At 34.4% G+C, this 18286-nt stretch overlaps 1 protein-coding gene across 1 annotated transcript in view; it reads left to right on the forward strand.

Annotated features, from left to right (window-relative positions):
• Positions 1-12698, forward strand: part of LOC103254851 (protein FAM227B) — a gene marked incomplete at both ends in the record, with an annotated part of 19392 nt that extends 6694 nt beyond the window's left edge. The window contains 2 exons of the mRNA XM_008052839.1: positions 9258-9359; positions 12572-12698. Of these exons, the coding sequence (XP_008051030.1) occupies positions 9258-9359; positions 12572-12698 (229 nt within the window). The remainder of the gene's footprint in view (positions 1-9257; positions 9360-12571) is intronic.
• Between the last annotated feature and the right edge of the window lie 5588 nt (positions 12699-18286).

Below are 18286 nucleotides of genomic sequence, written 5' to 3' on the forward strand. Positions count from 1 at the left end.
CAGCAGGTCAAGGCTGCGGTGGCCAGGAGCGGCCACTGCACTTCAGTCTGGGTGACAGAGTGAGACTCCAACTCAAAAAATATATATATATATACTAAGAAACTGAGTCACTAAAACAGCATGATACTGATGTAAAAACAGACACGTAGACCAATGTAGCAGAATAGAGAACCCAGAAATAAATCCACGTATTTATGGTTAATTGATTTCACAACACAGGTGCCAAGAAAACATAATGGAGAAAGGACAGTTTCTTCAATAAATGGTGTTGAGACAAGTGGATACCTGCTTGCAGAAGAATGAAATTGAGCTTTTATCTCTTCATATAAAAAATCACCTTAACATGACTTAAAGATGTAAATGTAAGGTCTGAAACTGTAAAGCCACTAGAAAAAAATAGGGAAAATGCTGCACAATATTGGTGTGTACAATGATATTTTTGGATGTGAAGCCAAATGCACAGGCAACAAAAACAAAAATAAACAAATGAGATTGCATTAAACCAAAAAGCTTTTGCACAACAAAGGAAATAACTGAGGGAAAAGACAAGCTGTAGAATGGAAGAAAATATCTGAAACCCATATATCTGATAAGGGGTTAATAACTAAAATATATCAGGAGCTCAAACAATTCCATAGGTGGAAAACAACCAGATTAACAAATGAGCAAAGTAAATTAGTATTTCATTTTGACAAATAATATGGAGGTTCCTCAAAAAACTAAAAATAGAATTACCATAAGATCTGCAATCCAACTTCTGTGTATATATATATATATATATATATATATATATAAATATATATATTCATCCAAAGGAACTTAAATTGTTATGTTGAAGAGATACCAGCATTTTCATGTTTATTTCAACATTAATCACTATAGTCAAGATATAAAAGCAGTCTAAGTGTCCATTAAGGCAGTGGTCCCCAACATTTTGGGGACTAGTTTCATGGAGGACAGTTTTTCCACAGATGAGGGCAGAGGGAATAATTGGCATTAGGTTTCCATAAGGTGCCTACAACCTAGATTCCTTGCATGCACAGTTCACTATAGGGTTTTTGCTCCTATGAGAATCTGACGCTGCCACTAATTTGACAGCAGATGGAGTTCTGCTCACCTACTTCTCACCTCCTGCCGTGCGGCCCTGTTCCTGACAGACTACAGACTGGTACCAGTCTGCCACCTGGGGGTTGGGGACCCCTGTATTAAGGTGTAAATGGATAAAAATGATGTGGTATAAATGTACAATGGAATATAATTTGTCCTCAAAAAAGAAGGAAATCCTGTCATCTGTGAATGAATAAAACTGGAGGAGATTATACTGGGTGAAATAAGCCGGACACAGAAACACAAATACTGTATGCTATCACATGTGGAAGCTAAAAAAGTTGAACTCATACAAGCAGAGAACAGAAACGTAATTACCAGAGGCTGGAGGGTGGGAATAGACAGGGAAAAGAGAGATTTGAGCAAAGAACACAAAGTTTCATTTAGACTAGAGGGATAAGTTTTAGTGATCTAGTGTACTGCATGGTGGCTACAGTTAATAATGTATATTTCAAAGTTGCTAAAAAAATACATGTTCAGTATTCTCTCCACAAAAAAATAAGGTGAGATGATGGATGTGATAATTAGCTTGATTGACTCTTTCTACTTTGTATATATATAGATCAGAAATGATATCATATCCATAAATAGACATAATTATTATTTTCAACTAAAAATGAATATATTTTTTTTAAATGGGCAAAAGATCTGAACAGACATTTCTCAAAAGCAGACATACAAATCATCAACAGATATGTGAAAAAATACTCCATTAATCATTAGGGAAATACAAATTAAAACCACAATGAGATGTCATCCCACACCTGTTAGAATAACTATTATCAAAAAGATGAAAGATAACAAGAGTTGACAAGGATGTGGAGACAGGGGAACTCTTGTACACTACTGGTAGACATGTAAATTACTACAGCCAATATGAAAAACAGTATAGAGGTTTCTCAAAAACTAAAAATAGAACTACCATATGATCCAGTATTCCCACTCTTGGGTATATATCCAAAGGAACTGAAATCAGTACTGTATGTTGAGTAGATACATGTATTCCTATGTTAAGTGCAGAGCAATAGCTAAGATAGGGAATCAATCTAAGTGTCCATCAAGGGATAAATGGATAAGACAATGTGGTGTAAATATTCAATAGAATATTATTCAGCCTTAAGAAAGAACAGAATCTTGTCATTCATGACAATTTGTTAAACTGGAAGACATTATGCTAAGTGAAATAAGCCAGTCACATAAAGACAAATATTACATGATGTCACTTACATGTGAAATCTAAAAAAGTCAAAGTCGTAGAAGTGGAGAGCAGAATGGTGGCTACCAGAGGCTGGGGTGGGGATAGGAAATGGGGAGATGTTGTTCAAAGGATAGAAAGTTTCTGTTAGACAGGTGGAATAAGTTTTTGAGATCTATTGCACAACAGTGGTCACTATAGTTAGGAACAATGTATACTTCAAAATTGCTAAGAGAGTAAATTTTAATGTTTCCCCTCAACAAAGGATAAATGAGATATGATTGATTTGTTAAATAACCTGATTTAATCATTCTACATTATTTATGAACACAAAACAACACATTATATCCCATAAATAAATACAACTATGATTTGTAAATTAAGAATAAGAAATAAAAAATTAAAGCAGATCTCAAATGAACTACTTAGCCTTATATTAATGAACTAGAAAAAGGACAAACTAAATCCTAAATTAGCAGAAGGAAGAAAAGAATAAATATTAGATCAGAGATTAAAAAATAAAGATATAAAAACAATAGAGAACATCAAGAAAACTAAAAGTGCCTTGAGAAGAAAAAATAGACCAACTTCTGGTTAGAATGACTAATTTTTTAAAAATAGAAAGGATTCAAATTACTAAAATCACAAATGAAAGTGGGGACAATATTTTCAATTTTATGAAAATAAAAAGGATTATAAAAGAGTAATATAAACAAAAGTATGCCAACAAATTAGAATAACCTATTTGAAATGAACAGATTCCTGGAAACATGCAATCTAACAAGACTGACTCACAAAGAAATAGACAATCTAAGTAGATTAGAACTAGTAAAAAGATTTACTCAACAATCAAAAACCTTCCAACAAAGAAAAGCCCTGAACCCTTTGCCTTTACTGGTGGATTCGACCAACATTTCAAAAATGAATACCAGTCCTTCTCAAGCTCTTCTAAAAACTGAAGAGGAGTACTCTGATAAAAAGGAAGACAAAGATACTCCAGAAAAACAAAACAGAAACTACCATTATCTTTTATGATGAATATTGATGCAAAATTCCTCAAAAAAATACTAGCAAATAAAATTCAGCAGCGTATTAAAGGAATTATACACCATGACCAATTGGATTAATTCCTGGAATGCAAAGATAATGTATGTTAAATAGCTTGATCTAGTGTATACATTAATAACCCAAATGCCCAACAGCTGAAGATAAATTTTTTTCAAACATACAGAAAACATTTTTTTAAAAGACCCTACCATTTTGCACTTAGTCTCCTGTGGAGGTGTATATGGCCTAGACACTAGGCTGAATCATAATAATCAAACATATCCTAGAACTTTCTGCTTGCATAAATTAAATTTATTTTTTATGTACATATTAAGTGTAGATTGTGCAGTGCAAACATGCTAACTTTTCCAAGTAAATTATATATATTGAATCTCATTTATTGTTATACAACCCTGTATCCTTAAACCACTGCCTATTGCCTAAGTGATCACTATTAACATTATCATTATGACTTTCACTTTATCTCCCTATATAAACTTAACAAACAGATACTAGAGTTATATTGGAAGTTAGCGATCTGAATTCTTGTCTGGCTCCTGTTGACTTTTCTGGATAACCTTAAATAATTCTAACTTTTCTGAGCATCAGTGTAGTCACTGAAGTAGCAACCTAAGCTAACTTCATTTTAGATAGAAAATCCTTTATATCTATAAATCCCTGCTCATTTGTTTTGCAAATTTTGTAGAAAACTACCACTAAATTTTATAATTTTTTGTTTTCATTGCCAAAAATCATTACTGCTAGCTTGTGCATCCATAACTAACATTATATATAAATTTATACTCTTTAGCTCATCTTTATTGCTTAATTCATGGATTTGGAATAATTTATACTCTTTAGCTCATCTTTATTGCTTAATTCATGGATTTGGATTCTAATTCATCTCTTCATTGCTTAATTGAGCCAGAATCCAGGGTGCTACATTAGAACTTAACTATAATATTGACATTATTATAGAGATTTTTTTTCCTTCTTACAACATATTTACTTTGTTTCTAGTGTATCATGTCACAATTTTGTTAGTGGTTGTCTTATCCAAGAAAATATTTTAATTTCTGAAATAGAAAGGGAAATGGAGAACACCTTGGAACAGCATTCCATGAGGTCATCCAAGGAAACTTTCCTCATCTTGCCAGAGATAAGCACAAGAAATTCAGAGAACCCCCACAAGCCATCTCATGAAAAGACCAAATCCAAGACACATAGTAATTTGGCCACACAAAGTAAGTATGAAAGAAAAAATCCTAAAGGCAGTGAGAGAAAAAGCTCAGACTACCTACCAGGGAAGACCAATCAGAATCACTACAGACTTATCTGCAGACACATTACAAACCAGAGGGATTTGAAGTCCAATTTTTGATGTTCTCAATGATAAGCAAATTAAAATCCTTCCCAATTATCCAATCCCTAAGAGAATATGCTGCTTTCAGGCAAGCTCTGCAGGAGATCCTTAAGAAGGTATTAAGCACAGAAGAAGAAGAAGAAGAAAAAAAAGAACAACCATGCACTTCATAAGAGTACAGGCAAATACAGAGTCAACAGAGCATACAGTGCACCCATAGAAAATGAAAACACACACATATATTAATGCAAAAGTTAAAACAGCCTTCTAAACATTTTAATAATCAGCCTGAATGTGAATGGACTAAATGCACCACTGAAAAGACATAGAGTGACAAACTGGATAAAAAAGCATGATCCAACAATCTGCTGTCTACAGGAAACCTATGTCACTACAAAGGACACCAACAGACTCAAAATTGGAGGCTGGAAAATAAACTTTCAGGTGAATGGAAAACAGAAGAAATACAGCAGTAACTATTTTAATATCAGATAAAACAGGCTTCAAGCTTCAAAACTTAAAAAGGATACAGAAGGACACTACATAATGATAAAAGGTGTGGTACACCAACAAGTAATAGCCATTCTAAATATATATGCACCCAACACCGGAGCACCAGGGTTTATAGATCAACTACTAAGTAAACTAAAAGAGGACATTGACTTTTACACAATCAAAACTGGAGACTTAAATACCCTACTAACAACCCTGATAAAACATTGAGGCAAAAAAAAAAAAAACAGTCAATAAGGAGATGTGGAAATTCAACTTGATGCTTGATCAAATTGACTTAATAGCTATCTATAGAACACTTCGCCTGACAACTACAGAGTATACATTTTACCCATCAGCACATGGAAAATACTCCAAGATCGACCACATTCTTAGATATAAATCAAGCATAAAAAGACCCAAAAGATAAAAAAATGCATTTTCTCAGATCACAGTGGAATAAAAATAAATATTGCCACCAACAAAATCCCCCCCAAACACACAAAGACATGGACACTAAGCAACATACTGTTGAACAACTTCTGGGTCAACATGAAAATCAAGACAGAAATTAAAAGATTCCTGGAAACAAATGAAAACAAAGACACATCTGAAAATCTCTGGAATGCCATGATAGCAGTATTAAGAGGAAAAATTATAAGTCTGTGAACACACACCAATAAAATGGAAAGATCACAAATAAACAGCCTAACATCATACCTAAGGGAGCTAGAAAGGCAAGACCACCAAAATCCTAACTTCAGCAGAAAAATCACCAAATAAAGTCACAACTGCAGGGCATAGAAGACAAAAATATTATAGAAAAAAATCTCAAGAGAAAAAACTGGTTCTTTGAAAGGGTAAATAAGATTGACAGACCCCCTAACCAACTTGACTAAGAAAAGGCCCAAATAAATACAATTAGAAATGCAAAAGATGAAGTCACAACTGACCCCAAAGAAATTCAAAAGATTATCAGAGATTACTATGCACACCTGTATGGAAATAAACTAAAAATCCTAAAGGAAATGAAGGAATTTCTGACATCACACAACCTTATAAAGTTGGAACAAGGAGAAAGTGAAACCCTAAACCAACCAGTAACTATCCAGGAAACTGACTATGTCATAAGAAATCTACCTACCCAGAAAAATAACAACAACAACAACAACAAAAACCCTGGACCAGATGGTTTTCCAGCTGAAAAAGTTGATACCAGTATTATTGAAAGTATTCCAGGCAATAGAGAAAGATGGAAATTTCCCCAAATCATTTTATGGCGCTAACATCATGCTGACACTCAAACCTGGCAAAGACCTGACAAGGAGTGAGAATTACAGGCCAATTTCCTTGGAGAAACTAATACAAAATTTCTCAATAAGATTCTAGCAAATTGTCATCATTCATGAGCAAGTAAGCTTCATTCCCAGGATGCAGAGCTGGTTCAACATCCACAAGACCATAAACATAATTCAGTACATTAACAGATGTAAAAACAAGAACCACATGATTATGTCATTAGATGCAGAAAAAGCTTTTGACAAAATACAGCATCCCTTCTTGATTAAAAAAAAACTCTTGAACACCTACCTAGGCATAAAAAGAACATTCCTAAAAACAGTAAGAGCCATTTATAATAAGCTCACAGCCGACATATTGCTCAGTGAATAAAAGTTGGAAGCATTCCCCCTGAAAATGGGAACAAAACAACTCTTTACCCATCCTGTTCAACATGGTGCTGGAAGTCCTTGCTAAAGCAGTCAGGCAAGAGAAATGAATCAGGGGTATCCAAATAGGAAAAGAGGAAGTTAAAGCCCAAATGATTTCTTTACAGATGAAATGATCCTATACTTTGAAAACTCAAGGGAGTCCATTAAAAAACCTCCTTGCACTGATTAGTGACTTTGGTAAAGTCTGGGGCACAAAATTAACGTGCAAAAGACAATTGCATTTCTATACACCCAACAACAAATAGGCAGAGAACCAAATAAAAAGCACACTCCCATTCATAATAGCCACACACACACAGAGAAACCTTGGCATCTACCTAACCAGAGAACTAAAAGACCTTTACAATGAGAACTACAAAACACTGCTCAAAGAAATCAAAGATGACACAAACAAATGGAAAAACATTCCTTGCTCATGGATTAGAAGAATCAATATTGTCAAAATGTCCATCCTACCCAAGGCAATCTACAGATTCAATCCAATGCTCATCAAACTATAAGCATCATTCTTCTCAGACTTGGAAACAACAATGTAGAAATTCATATGGAAAAAGAAAAGAGCATGATAGCCAAAACAATTCTCAGCAAAAGGAACAAATTTGAAGTATCACACTTCCAAACTTTAACTTTACCATAACAATACAGTCATCAGAACAGTCTGGTAATGGTACAAGAACAGGCATATAGACCAATGGACCAGGACAGAGATTCAGGAACAAAAAATCAATCTCCTAACCAACTCATCTTCAATAAAACCATCAATAACAACCACCAGGAAAAGAAACCTTATTTAGCAGATGGTACTAAGCAACCAATTCTTGATCAAATCCCCAAAAGCGTATGCCGTAAAAGCTAAGATAGACAGGTGGGACCATAAAACTGAAAGATGTTTGCATGGCAAAAGAAGCCATCAAGAGAGTGAGGAGACAACCCACAAAATGGGGAAAAAATGTTGCTAATTATGTGTCTGAAAAAGACCTAACATCCAAGATCTACAAGGAACTCAAGCCAAAAGGAAAAATAATCAGCCTGATCAAAAAATGGGCAAAGGACATGAATAGACATTTCTCAAAAGAAGACAGAGCAGCCAACAGATACATTTAAAAAAATGTTCAGCCTCACTAATCATCAGAGATATGCAAATCAAAACCACATTGGGATACCACCTGACTCCAATAAGGATGGCCATCATTAATATATCAAAAAACAACAGATGTTGGCATGGGTATGGAGAAAAGGGAACGTTTCTACACTGTTGGTGAAAGCGCAAACTAGTTCAACCTCTATGGAAAATAGTATGGTGATTTCTAAATAAACTAGAAATTGACCTTCCATATGATCCAGCAATCCTCCTTCTGGGAATATACCCAGAGGAACATAAATTGTTCTACAAAAAGACACCTGCACACACATTTATTGCCACACTATTCACAATAGCAAAAACATGGACCCAACCCTACTCCCCACTGAAAGTGGACTGGATAAAGAAAATGTAGTACATATACACGATGGAGTCTTACACAGCCATAAAAGAGGACAAAATCATGGACTTCACAGCAAATTGGATGAAGTTGGAGATCATCATACTAACTGATCTTTCACAGAGACAAAGAACTGAATACCACATGTTCTCACTCTTAAGTGGGACCTGAACATTAATTACAATAGCACATGTGAGAGATCAGCGTTGCAGGACACTGCCAGGAGAGGGAGGGATGGGAGACATAACAAAAGGGCACCTGGTCCTAGACCAGGGGAAGTGAGGACCAGTTGGAGGCCCAAATTTCACCTGCATGCATATTACTTATGTACCTAATTCTGACTTGTATCCCACATCTCTATAATAAAATAAAGTTAAAAAATAAAGAAAATTTCACGTGAGTTACTGATATTGAAAGAGTTGGAATTGTTATAGAGCAGTAGACGCTAACTAAATCATGGATGCCCTTCTACTATAACAACTAGTGTTCAAGAATCTTCATTAACTCATCAAATGCTTGCATTTTTTTTTTCTGTGTACAAAGGTACTTGCCAAGGACTTGAAATACAAAGTTTCAATAAATATTACCTTTGTCCTTATTTATTTTACTATACTAATTTAAGGTATGTATAAATTACCTACATTTGACAGATGAGAAAACTGGGACTTAATTAACTTGCCAGGGTAATGCAAGTGAGTGTGAAAATTCAGATCTACATTATACTAAAACGTATGCTCATTCTACTATACTAATTTATCTCTTTTAAATAAAATTACTGACATTATGCAAACAAATTCTACTTTTACATTGTAATATTGACTTTACTTTCATACATTTTTAAGCCTGATAGAGAAAATCAAGATTGCTTATTTGATAGAATTTCAGAAAGTTATGTGACACTTTTCATGAGCATACCTCTAAGGCGAAAGGATGCATTCTTTCAGGTAAACATAGAAATTAATAGTTATGCCAATTATTTTTAGTGAATGAAATAGAAAAATATAGTTGTTTTTAAAACACATCTGGGAACAGTTTTTTACCTTTGAAGGCAAAATTGTCTGGCATAGAGTAAATAATGGAAATATTTGTAAAGTTAAGCTCTTACCATCCCCCACAGAATATTGTATTTCCTTGCCTCAAATTCTTACCAACTCTCCCTAGTGGTAAAGGTATTTTGTTTGCTTATTAATAATTTGAAAATTATTGACTTTTATGTGTTTTCTTGTATTTTTTTCTATTGATCTACAAAATTACATGTCATTTTTCTTTTACTTTTTAATGAATATGCATTCATTTAAGAGTATTTTATATTATACCTAAGGACTAAGTACCTGTTACAGTAAAATGCAATCCATAAAATTATGAATCAAATGCTTGTTTTGCTTTTCTGTTGTTACAGTAACTAGTAAATAGGAACGATTCAAATAATTAATGTTCTTGAGTAATTTGAAGCGAAGACTGTAGGAATCTTATTGGGTATTTTTAAGTATAACATCTCACATTTCTGAACACAGCCATATTTAAATATTTTGTAGCATTGGCAACCTGTAAATCAAAAATTCACAAGTGTTTTGGAATTTGCAGATGTTTTCATGAGTAAGGCAGACTTAAAAAGTTAACTGTCCTTTACAATAAAAATATAAACAAAACTAAATTCACAAATTTGCCAAATATTTGCATTTAATCTTGGCCTATCTTACTCAAAAACACATATGTAAAGTGTGGTAGAGGGAAACTCGTAATATTTTGGGGATAGAGAGACTCAGCTTCATGTTCAGAATCTGCTGCTAATTACCTGAATTATCTTAGAAAGTCACTCAACCTTTCAGATCAACAGCTGGGTTGTCTATGAAATGAAGGGGTTGGATAGATCCATGATTTTTTGATTGTTGTGTTATGGAATAGTGGTGTTCCGAAAGATAGACTAGGATTTTCTCTGATAATATTGATGTTTTTAATTTGCAGGAAAAAGTAAATTATTGATTAGGCATTTCGCAAGTCAGTTGCTTAGAGATGACAAATCAGCTATTTCTTCTACTCATATTTTTTACGTAGTCTATTCTTTTGTAGGTTTTATGTTAATATGTATTTACTGAGTGTGCTTATTTCTTGAATGAAATGGAGCATGCTTTAACACAGGGCTCTTTAAAGGATAAGAGAGAGGCCTTTTAATGTGGACAAAGAAGGACGTGGCAGTACCATTGCATATCCCATTCTCTAGTTTCTGGTCCTACTTTTATGGTCCAAATGTTTTTCCCTGGGATGGATGTATATTTTGATAGATCTTGTACTTACAACCTGTCTCAGATCAAGACTTACTTTCTCTTAGTTCCTATTTTCAGTAGCATTTTTCAGGAAGAAGTTGATAATCAAGATTCAAAGTTTCATTTGAAAAAAAACAAGACGTTCACCTTAGTGATTAAACTCCTTGATTTGTGCTGAGTCTTTTAAAAATAATCTCTTTATCCTCGCTTTTATGTGTGAGAGCCAGGCCACCTCCCCACAGGTCTATGTCTTCCAGAGCTATTTAGTATAAGTGGGCCTCATCTCTCATTGACCAATCTCCACTATTTTTAATTCATTCAAATAAGTGGGATTTGTTCCTATGACTCATCTGACTTATCTTACCTAAGGAAAATAAATGAATTACTATTAATAAGAAAAAATTATCTTTGGATCCCACAATCCAGTACAAGTTATTCTGAACCTAAATATATTTGGTATGAATTTTACTTTCCTTTCTTCCAATGTCACACATGGTATTTCTTCAGAAATTTTCCAAATAGTTTGACATTTGATCTCCTTTAATCTCCTGAAGGTGGGATATTCACAGAAAATGTTTAGAAGCTCCCCTTATTCATCATTGGTATACCACAAATAGAATTTATGATCATTTCTGATAGTAAGAATGTTCATGACTCATTCAATAAAAGTTAAATATATGAATATATTATGGAGTTCTCCCCTTCTCCCCTCTCCTCCCCCCAAATCATGGAGATTTTAAAAGAATATCAAAACTTGCCAACAAATTGGAGCATTACTGGATTAGGTGACTGTATTAGTTTTCTATTGCTGCTATAAAAAATTATCACAAATTTAGTGACTTAAAACAACAGAAATTTATTTATTTATTTTTGTTGTTTATGGAGGCCAGAAGTCCACAATGAGCCTTATAGGGCTAAAAAATAAAAGTTTCAGTAGGACTGGTGTCTTTAGGAGACCCCAGGGGAGAATCTGTTCCTTGCATCTTTTATATTCTGGTGGCTGCCGGTATTCCTTAGCTTGTGGTTGCATCTGCTTCTGATGTTTAATTGCCTTCTCCTCTTCTATAGTCAAATTTCCCTCAGTCTTCCTCTTACAAGGACATTTGTGATTACATGTAGAGCCCATGGGATAATCCAAGATAACTTGCTTATCTCAAGATCTTTAACTTAATCACATCTGCAAAGCCCTTTTGCCATATAAAATGACATTTACAGGTTCCAGGGATTAAAGCATGTATATCTTTGGACCATTGTTTAGTCTATCAGATTAACCTCTAAGGAACCTTCTAATTCTACGCTTTTACAATTTATAGGCCTATTATGTGATTGTAAATATTTATCTAAATACAAGATGCCAAAATAGTTGTATAAATTTGTGTTTAATAGAAAAATATGATATCTTTCTAAGTTTAATTACTCCCTGAGAAGAATTTAGTAGTTTAGGGATTTGAAAGCTAACAGGATCCTGGTAATGCCATATATTTCTTGATATCTGATTATAGTTTTAATATTTAAACAATTCTACTTAAACATATAAACTCACCCAAACAACATTCAGTTATTAAAAAATATACTTTTTGTTGTTATGACCCGTATATATCACATTATAAAAGGGGATAACAATAGCAAAGATAAGAGAAATAATTGTTGACTTCATTCTTTATCTGAATTCATTTTTTTCATAATGCTGTCAGATTGACTTGATTTTCCACCCTTTTTTGTTAATGTCCCTCAGTTATAGAAATTCAAAAAGAAGTAATAAAATGTCCAAAAACAAGTTATAAGAAAAAAGGAAAATAAGTATTTTATAAATAATAAATAATAATTTCTTTAATAGTTGACATATATTGCATAAAATGTAGGAATAAACTAATATGACTCTATTTTGGTAGGTATATCCTGATTGTTTGGCACAAGCTATCTATGCAACATTCCAGGAAGCATTTCCAGAATCCAGTAAACTTTTTAATGATGAATTTAAAGAAGATCTAGGGAATAATATTTTTCTTTGGTTGTCAGGTATGAATATATTGTTTTAATAATGATTATTATTGTTTTACTTTTATTTACTCCAGTCAAAAAATAGTGGTTACTTGTCTTACAAAACATGCCTTATCAATACCTATGTTTTAAAATAAAAATGATTATTTATTTTCTTCTGAAAATTTTGTTATACCAAAATAAGTTATTAGCTTTAGAAGCCCAAAATTTTATAAGCAATGGAATTATTGTAGAAAACAGAATTGCCACATAGCCATACCATATATAAACTATATATGGAAGATAAATATTTCAAACTGTTTTTGGAAATAATATACAGAATAAATTCTAGAGTGAATTGAGTTCCTGATAGAACATACAGTCAGTCATTAATCAATGAAAACCTGTTTTTGAGTCGTTGTGAATAGGTAAGAATAGTAGGATTGAAAGGCTAAAGATAAGTAAATCTTTATCCTAGAGATTAGCTAGAGATTAATACTAGGGTTTTAAAAAAACTAAAGTATAAAAGTATAATTCCACAATCCTGGTATGACCTCCCAACATTTTTTTTCTAAGACTATTATATTATTATGAACTACCAAAAGCTATTGACAGTTTTTATGTAGTTCTTATAAATATTTTGATCTAAATGTTAATTGATTTTTTTAGTTGCTGCATATCAGTTCTTACCAAATCATTTCCATAAGACAATGTCTCATATTTTGTGGAGGGAGCTTTTGAGAGGTAAGGACTTGAAAACAATCCTGAGAAACCTCCCATCAACACACACAGATAAGAATCTCCATAGCTGGGCTCGGTGGCTCAGCCTGTAATCCTGCGCTTTGGGAGGCTGAGGTGAGTGGGTTGCCTGAGCCTTAGGGTTCAAGAACCGCCTGGGCAACTTGGCGAGACCTCATCTCTACAATAAATCAAAAACTTAGCCGGGCGTGGTAGCACGCGCCTGTACTTCCAGCTACTTGGAAGACAGGCGGGAGGATCGCCGGAGCCCGGTAGGTCGAGGCTGTGATGGTCAGCAGCGGCCACTACACTCCAGTCTAGGTGACAGAGTAATCTCCAACTCAAAAAAAAAAAAAAAAAAAAAGAATCTCATGATAATTATATTTAAAAATTCAAGTATGAGAAACAAAAATGGAATTACCACAGCATTCATACAAAGATACTGTAAGAAAAAAGATAATGAAAACCAGAACAATTTTCTACACACCTGTTATGAATTGTATTGTGTCTCCCCCGAAATTCATGTTTTGAAGTTACTGCACCTCAGAATGTAACTGTATTTAGAGATATAAGACCTTTATTTATTATTATTATTATTTTTTAGTTGGAGCCTCACTCTGTTGCCCAGGCTGCAGTGTCATGGCATACTCACAGCCACCCCAGCGTCGACCTGCTGGACTCCGGCGTTCCTACCACTTCAGCCTTCCAAGTAACCGGAACTACAGGTGTGCGATACCACGCCCCGCTAATTTTCGATTTATTGTACAGACTAGGGCAGCCAGGTTGCTGGGGCTGGTCTTGAACCCGTGGGCTCAGGCAATCCACTCGCCTCGGCCTTCCAAACTGCTGGGATTACAGGCTGAGCCACTGAGCCCAGCTGAGATAAGACCATTAAAGAAGTAATTAAGGCTACTGGGATCACCTGAGTGGGCCTTAATCCAATATAATGGATGTCTTTACAAGAAGAGGGTGAGATAAATGACATGAGCAAGAATGTGTCGTAGAAGATGCCAGCCTGTGTCTCTCACAGTAAAAAATTAGAAGGACAGCCGGACTCGGTGGCTCAGCCTGTAATCCCGCGCCTTTGGGAGGCAGAGGTGAGTGAACTGCCTGAGCCCGCGGGTTCGAGACCCGCCTGGGCAGCGAGACCTCATCTCTACAATAAATCAAAAAATCAGCCGGGTGTGGTAGCGCGCGCCTGTAATTCCGGCTACTCGGAAGACTGAAGCGGAAGGATTGCCGGAGCCCAGCAGGTCGAGGCCGCGGTGGCCGGGAGCGGCCACTGCACTCCAGTCTGGGCGACAGAGTGAGACTCCAACTAAAAAAAAAAAAAAAAAAATTAGAAGGCTGTCCATGAACCAAAATAGCCTAGAAGGGCTCAAGAGTTCAATTAAGAATGTACAGCAACACAATAAAGCAAAAACCAGAATAAACCACACAGAAAGAATTTCTAAGGAGTTTGGATGAGTGAGACATCTGGAGACGGAACAAAGAAGAAGGGTGTGAGTTTCAAAATCAGCCATGTGGCATGTACTGCTGTGGTCTCCAATGATCTGCTCTGCAAAGGACTTCAGCAGCCTTTTCTGCTGAGGACTTCAAAAACTCCTGAAGCAACCACACACTCCCTATGGCTTTTCCAGCAGATATCGTCTCCTTAAGTGTTCATCCATGTGGACTTCAGCAGCCTACTACACAGAGGACACTGCTGTTTTTTGCCACTAAGATACCCGACAACCATTGTTGTTCTAGACATCCCTAGAGAGGCAGATGCTGCATGCTTCAACTTCAATAAAGACCCACTCTTGTGCTATTCAGGACCAGGGCCATCCTCCTCGCCCTCACCGAACCCATGCATGCCCCAGACTCCAGAGTCACAGCCACTCTGCATACCCACATTCTAGGCCCCAGCTCTGTTGCAACTGCATGTATGTCCATGCTTCATACACTAAAGCCATTACTATAGCAAGCTAGTCTGCATCCTGAACTCTGGAGCAACTATATACATGCCCATGCTCCAGACTCCAACTTCACAGCACTCCACATGCATCTTCACTACAGACACCAGAACTGCTACTGCTGCAGGCACACCTGCGCCCCAGACTCCAGAGCAACAGTAAATTTACACATACCCATGCAGCACTGGACTTCTGGGAACTAGGGTTCCCTGGACTCCACTTGACTCCTGCTGGTGATTTTTTCTTTATTTAGAGGAGCTCTCTGCTTCTGAGGGAGTCTCTCCCTGGACTGGGCAGTCTCTCCCTGGACTGAGACTGTAAAGGCTGCATAAGACGTGTAGAAAAGAAAAGCTGTCTTTTTCACTTACTTCTTCTATCTCTAATGGCACTCTCCTGATCTCATGTCAGGACCATTTTTAGTGGCTACAATAAGATATCACCTCACACCTATTAGGATGTTTATTATTAAAAAATCTCAAAATATAAAAAGTGTTGTTGAGCATGTAGAGAAAAGGGAATCCTTCTATATTGTTGTAGAGATTGTAAATTGGTACAGCCATTATGCAAAACAGTATGGAGATTTCTAAAGAAATTAAAAATAGAACTACCATATGATCCTGCAATCCCACTTCTGAGTATATATATATATATATATATACACAAAGAAAATAAAATCACTATTTTAAAAGAATCTGCATTTCCATGTTCATTGTCACATTTTTTTCACATTTTTTTCATGAAAACAAGCTAATCGTCTGCCAATGGGTGAATGAATAAAGAATTGTGTGTGTGTGTGTGTGTGTGTGTGTGTGTGTACACATATATACATTGGAATAATATTCAACCTTAAATAGAAGGAAATCCTGCCATTTGCAACAACATAGATGAACTTGGAGGACATTATGCTAAGTGAAATAAGCCAGAAACAGAAAGGTAGATTCTCCATAATCTCAGTTACATACGGAACCTAAAAAGTAAAACTCAAAGAAACAAAGTTGAAGGGTGATTACCAGGAGTTGGGAGAAGGAAAATGAGGAGATATTGGCCAAATGATACAAAACTAAAAAAAAATATAGGATGAATAAGTTCTAGAGGCCTAATGAAGAACATGATGATTATATTTGATAATACTGTATTATATACTTGAATTTTTAAGAGGGTAGATTTTAAGTATTCTCGTCACCAAAAATGGTAAATATGTGAAGTGATGGATATGTTAATTAGCTTGATCAATTAGCTTGATTACCATTTATAATATTTTACTATGAATTGTTGTATAAGAACACCTCAATAAATTATAAAATAAAAATATAATACTGACAACAGTGTTTAAGAGAATGCAAAAAAGTAGCCCTTAATAACTAAAGTAAAAACACAAAAAAGTTGCCAAAAATAGATGAAAATTTTAATTTAACAACAAAATAATAAGGTAAAGCAGATAAATTACAATCCAACTTTCCAACAAGAAGTTCTAAAATACAATGAAGCCATCATAACTGTAAAGGAGAATACAAATTGGAAATATAGGAAAGCAGGGAAGAATCTAACTATATATATTTTATGTAAGAAATTCAGTTCAAATATAGTGCTACACTGTATGTGCAGTTTAAAATTAAAAGTATGATGCATTTATCAAAACCATATAATTTTATATCACAAAGATTGATTTTAATGTATGAAAATTTTAAAAACTCAACCAAGAGGACAGAGGATTCCAAGATGATATGTAGAGTATAATAAAATAATTTAACTGCTTTGTAAATATATGATATAATGTTACTAATGGAAGTTAGGAAAAAATTAGCTGACTTAAGAAACATTGGTAAATGATGTTTTGACTGGAAAAACTAAACACAAAATAAACTGTATATGAAAGCTACACTTTAGTTGGTAAAATAATTACTCAATGGGACATGGATTAACAATTCTGAAATTGTTTCACATGTAAACTAGGAATGAGAAAATTAAAAAAATGGATGATGGAAGGCAGAGAACAAAATTACAGATGAGCAATGGGAAAGGCCAGAATGAAATGTGGTACTGTATTAGAGTTGAAGATATCACTATTTTAATCTGATATAGATAAAATCTGCATTTATTTATTTATTTAGTGAAAAAGCAGGATTTGTTGAGAGGACAGAAAAGTTCCCACAGTGGGAGGGGAACCGAAAAGATTGCCCCAAATCTGCTTTTTAGTGACAGAGTCTTTTGTGTGTTTGTACTTTCGTAATTAATAACTATATTTTTGCATTATCTTAAACACTGTGGTCTGTATTATATTTGTATTTTAGAATTTATTGAGGTTTTCTTGTACAATAACACATAGTAAAATATGATAAATGGTATCTAGTGACTTGAACGTAAAGGCCTACTCTGTTTGTAGGAAATATAATTCTATGTATTATATATGTGGTTCTATAGACTGCCATATATTTGTGCTTCTAAAGGATTGTTAACATTTATATTTTTTGTATTTCCAATAGTTTCAATATATGTTGCACCTTTGATTAATGCAAAATATTTTTCCCTATCATATGAGTTTACAAAAAAGAAAAATTCTCTTTTGTCTAACACGTATTTTCACTTGATGCTATTGAGATACATTTCTTACTCTTTGCTTACAATGAAGAATTTTTAAGCATTTTAACTACTAATAATACTGGATTCATTTTATAGATATATAAAATTATATTTTTTCTAGCCTTTCATTATAGTTTTATTACAACAGAGGCAAGCAAATTGATTTTATTTTCACCAATGGTATCTCAGAAAACTTAACTTTTGTCTTACAGCACGCATCTCTTTACTCTCTTGCCATAAAAATTTTATTATATCAGTCAAAGACTTATAAACTTCCTGAAATATGGAAAGTTTTTGTTTGCTTTAGTTAGGACCACCTATTCTGATATTTAAGTAGGATAAGGCATTAGTTTT

This window comes from Carlito syrichta, unplaced genomic scaffold, assembly GCF_000164805.1.
Source record: "Carlito syrichta isolate Samal-C Ts95f unplaced genomic scaffold, Tarsius_syrichta-2.0.1 Scaffold287564, whole genome shotgun sequence".
Lineage (NCBI taxonomy): Eukaryota > Metazoa > Chordata > Mammalia > Primates > Tarsiidae > Carlito > Carlito syrichta.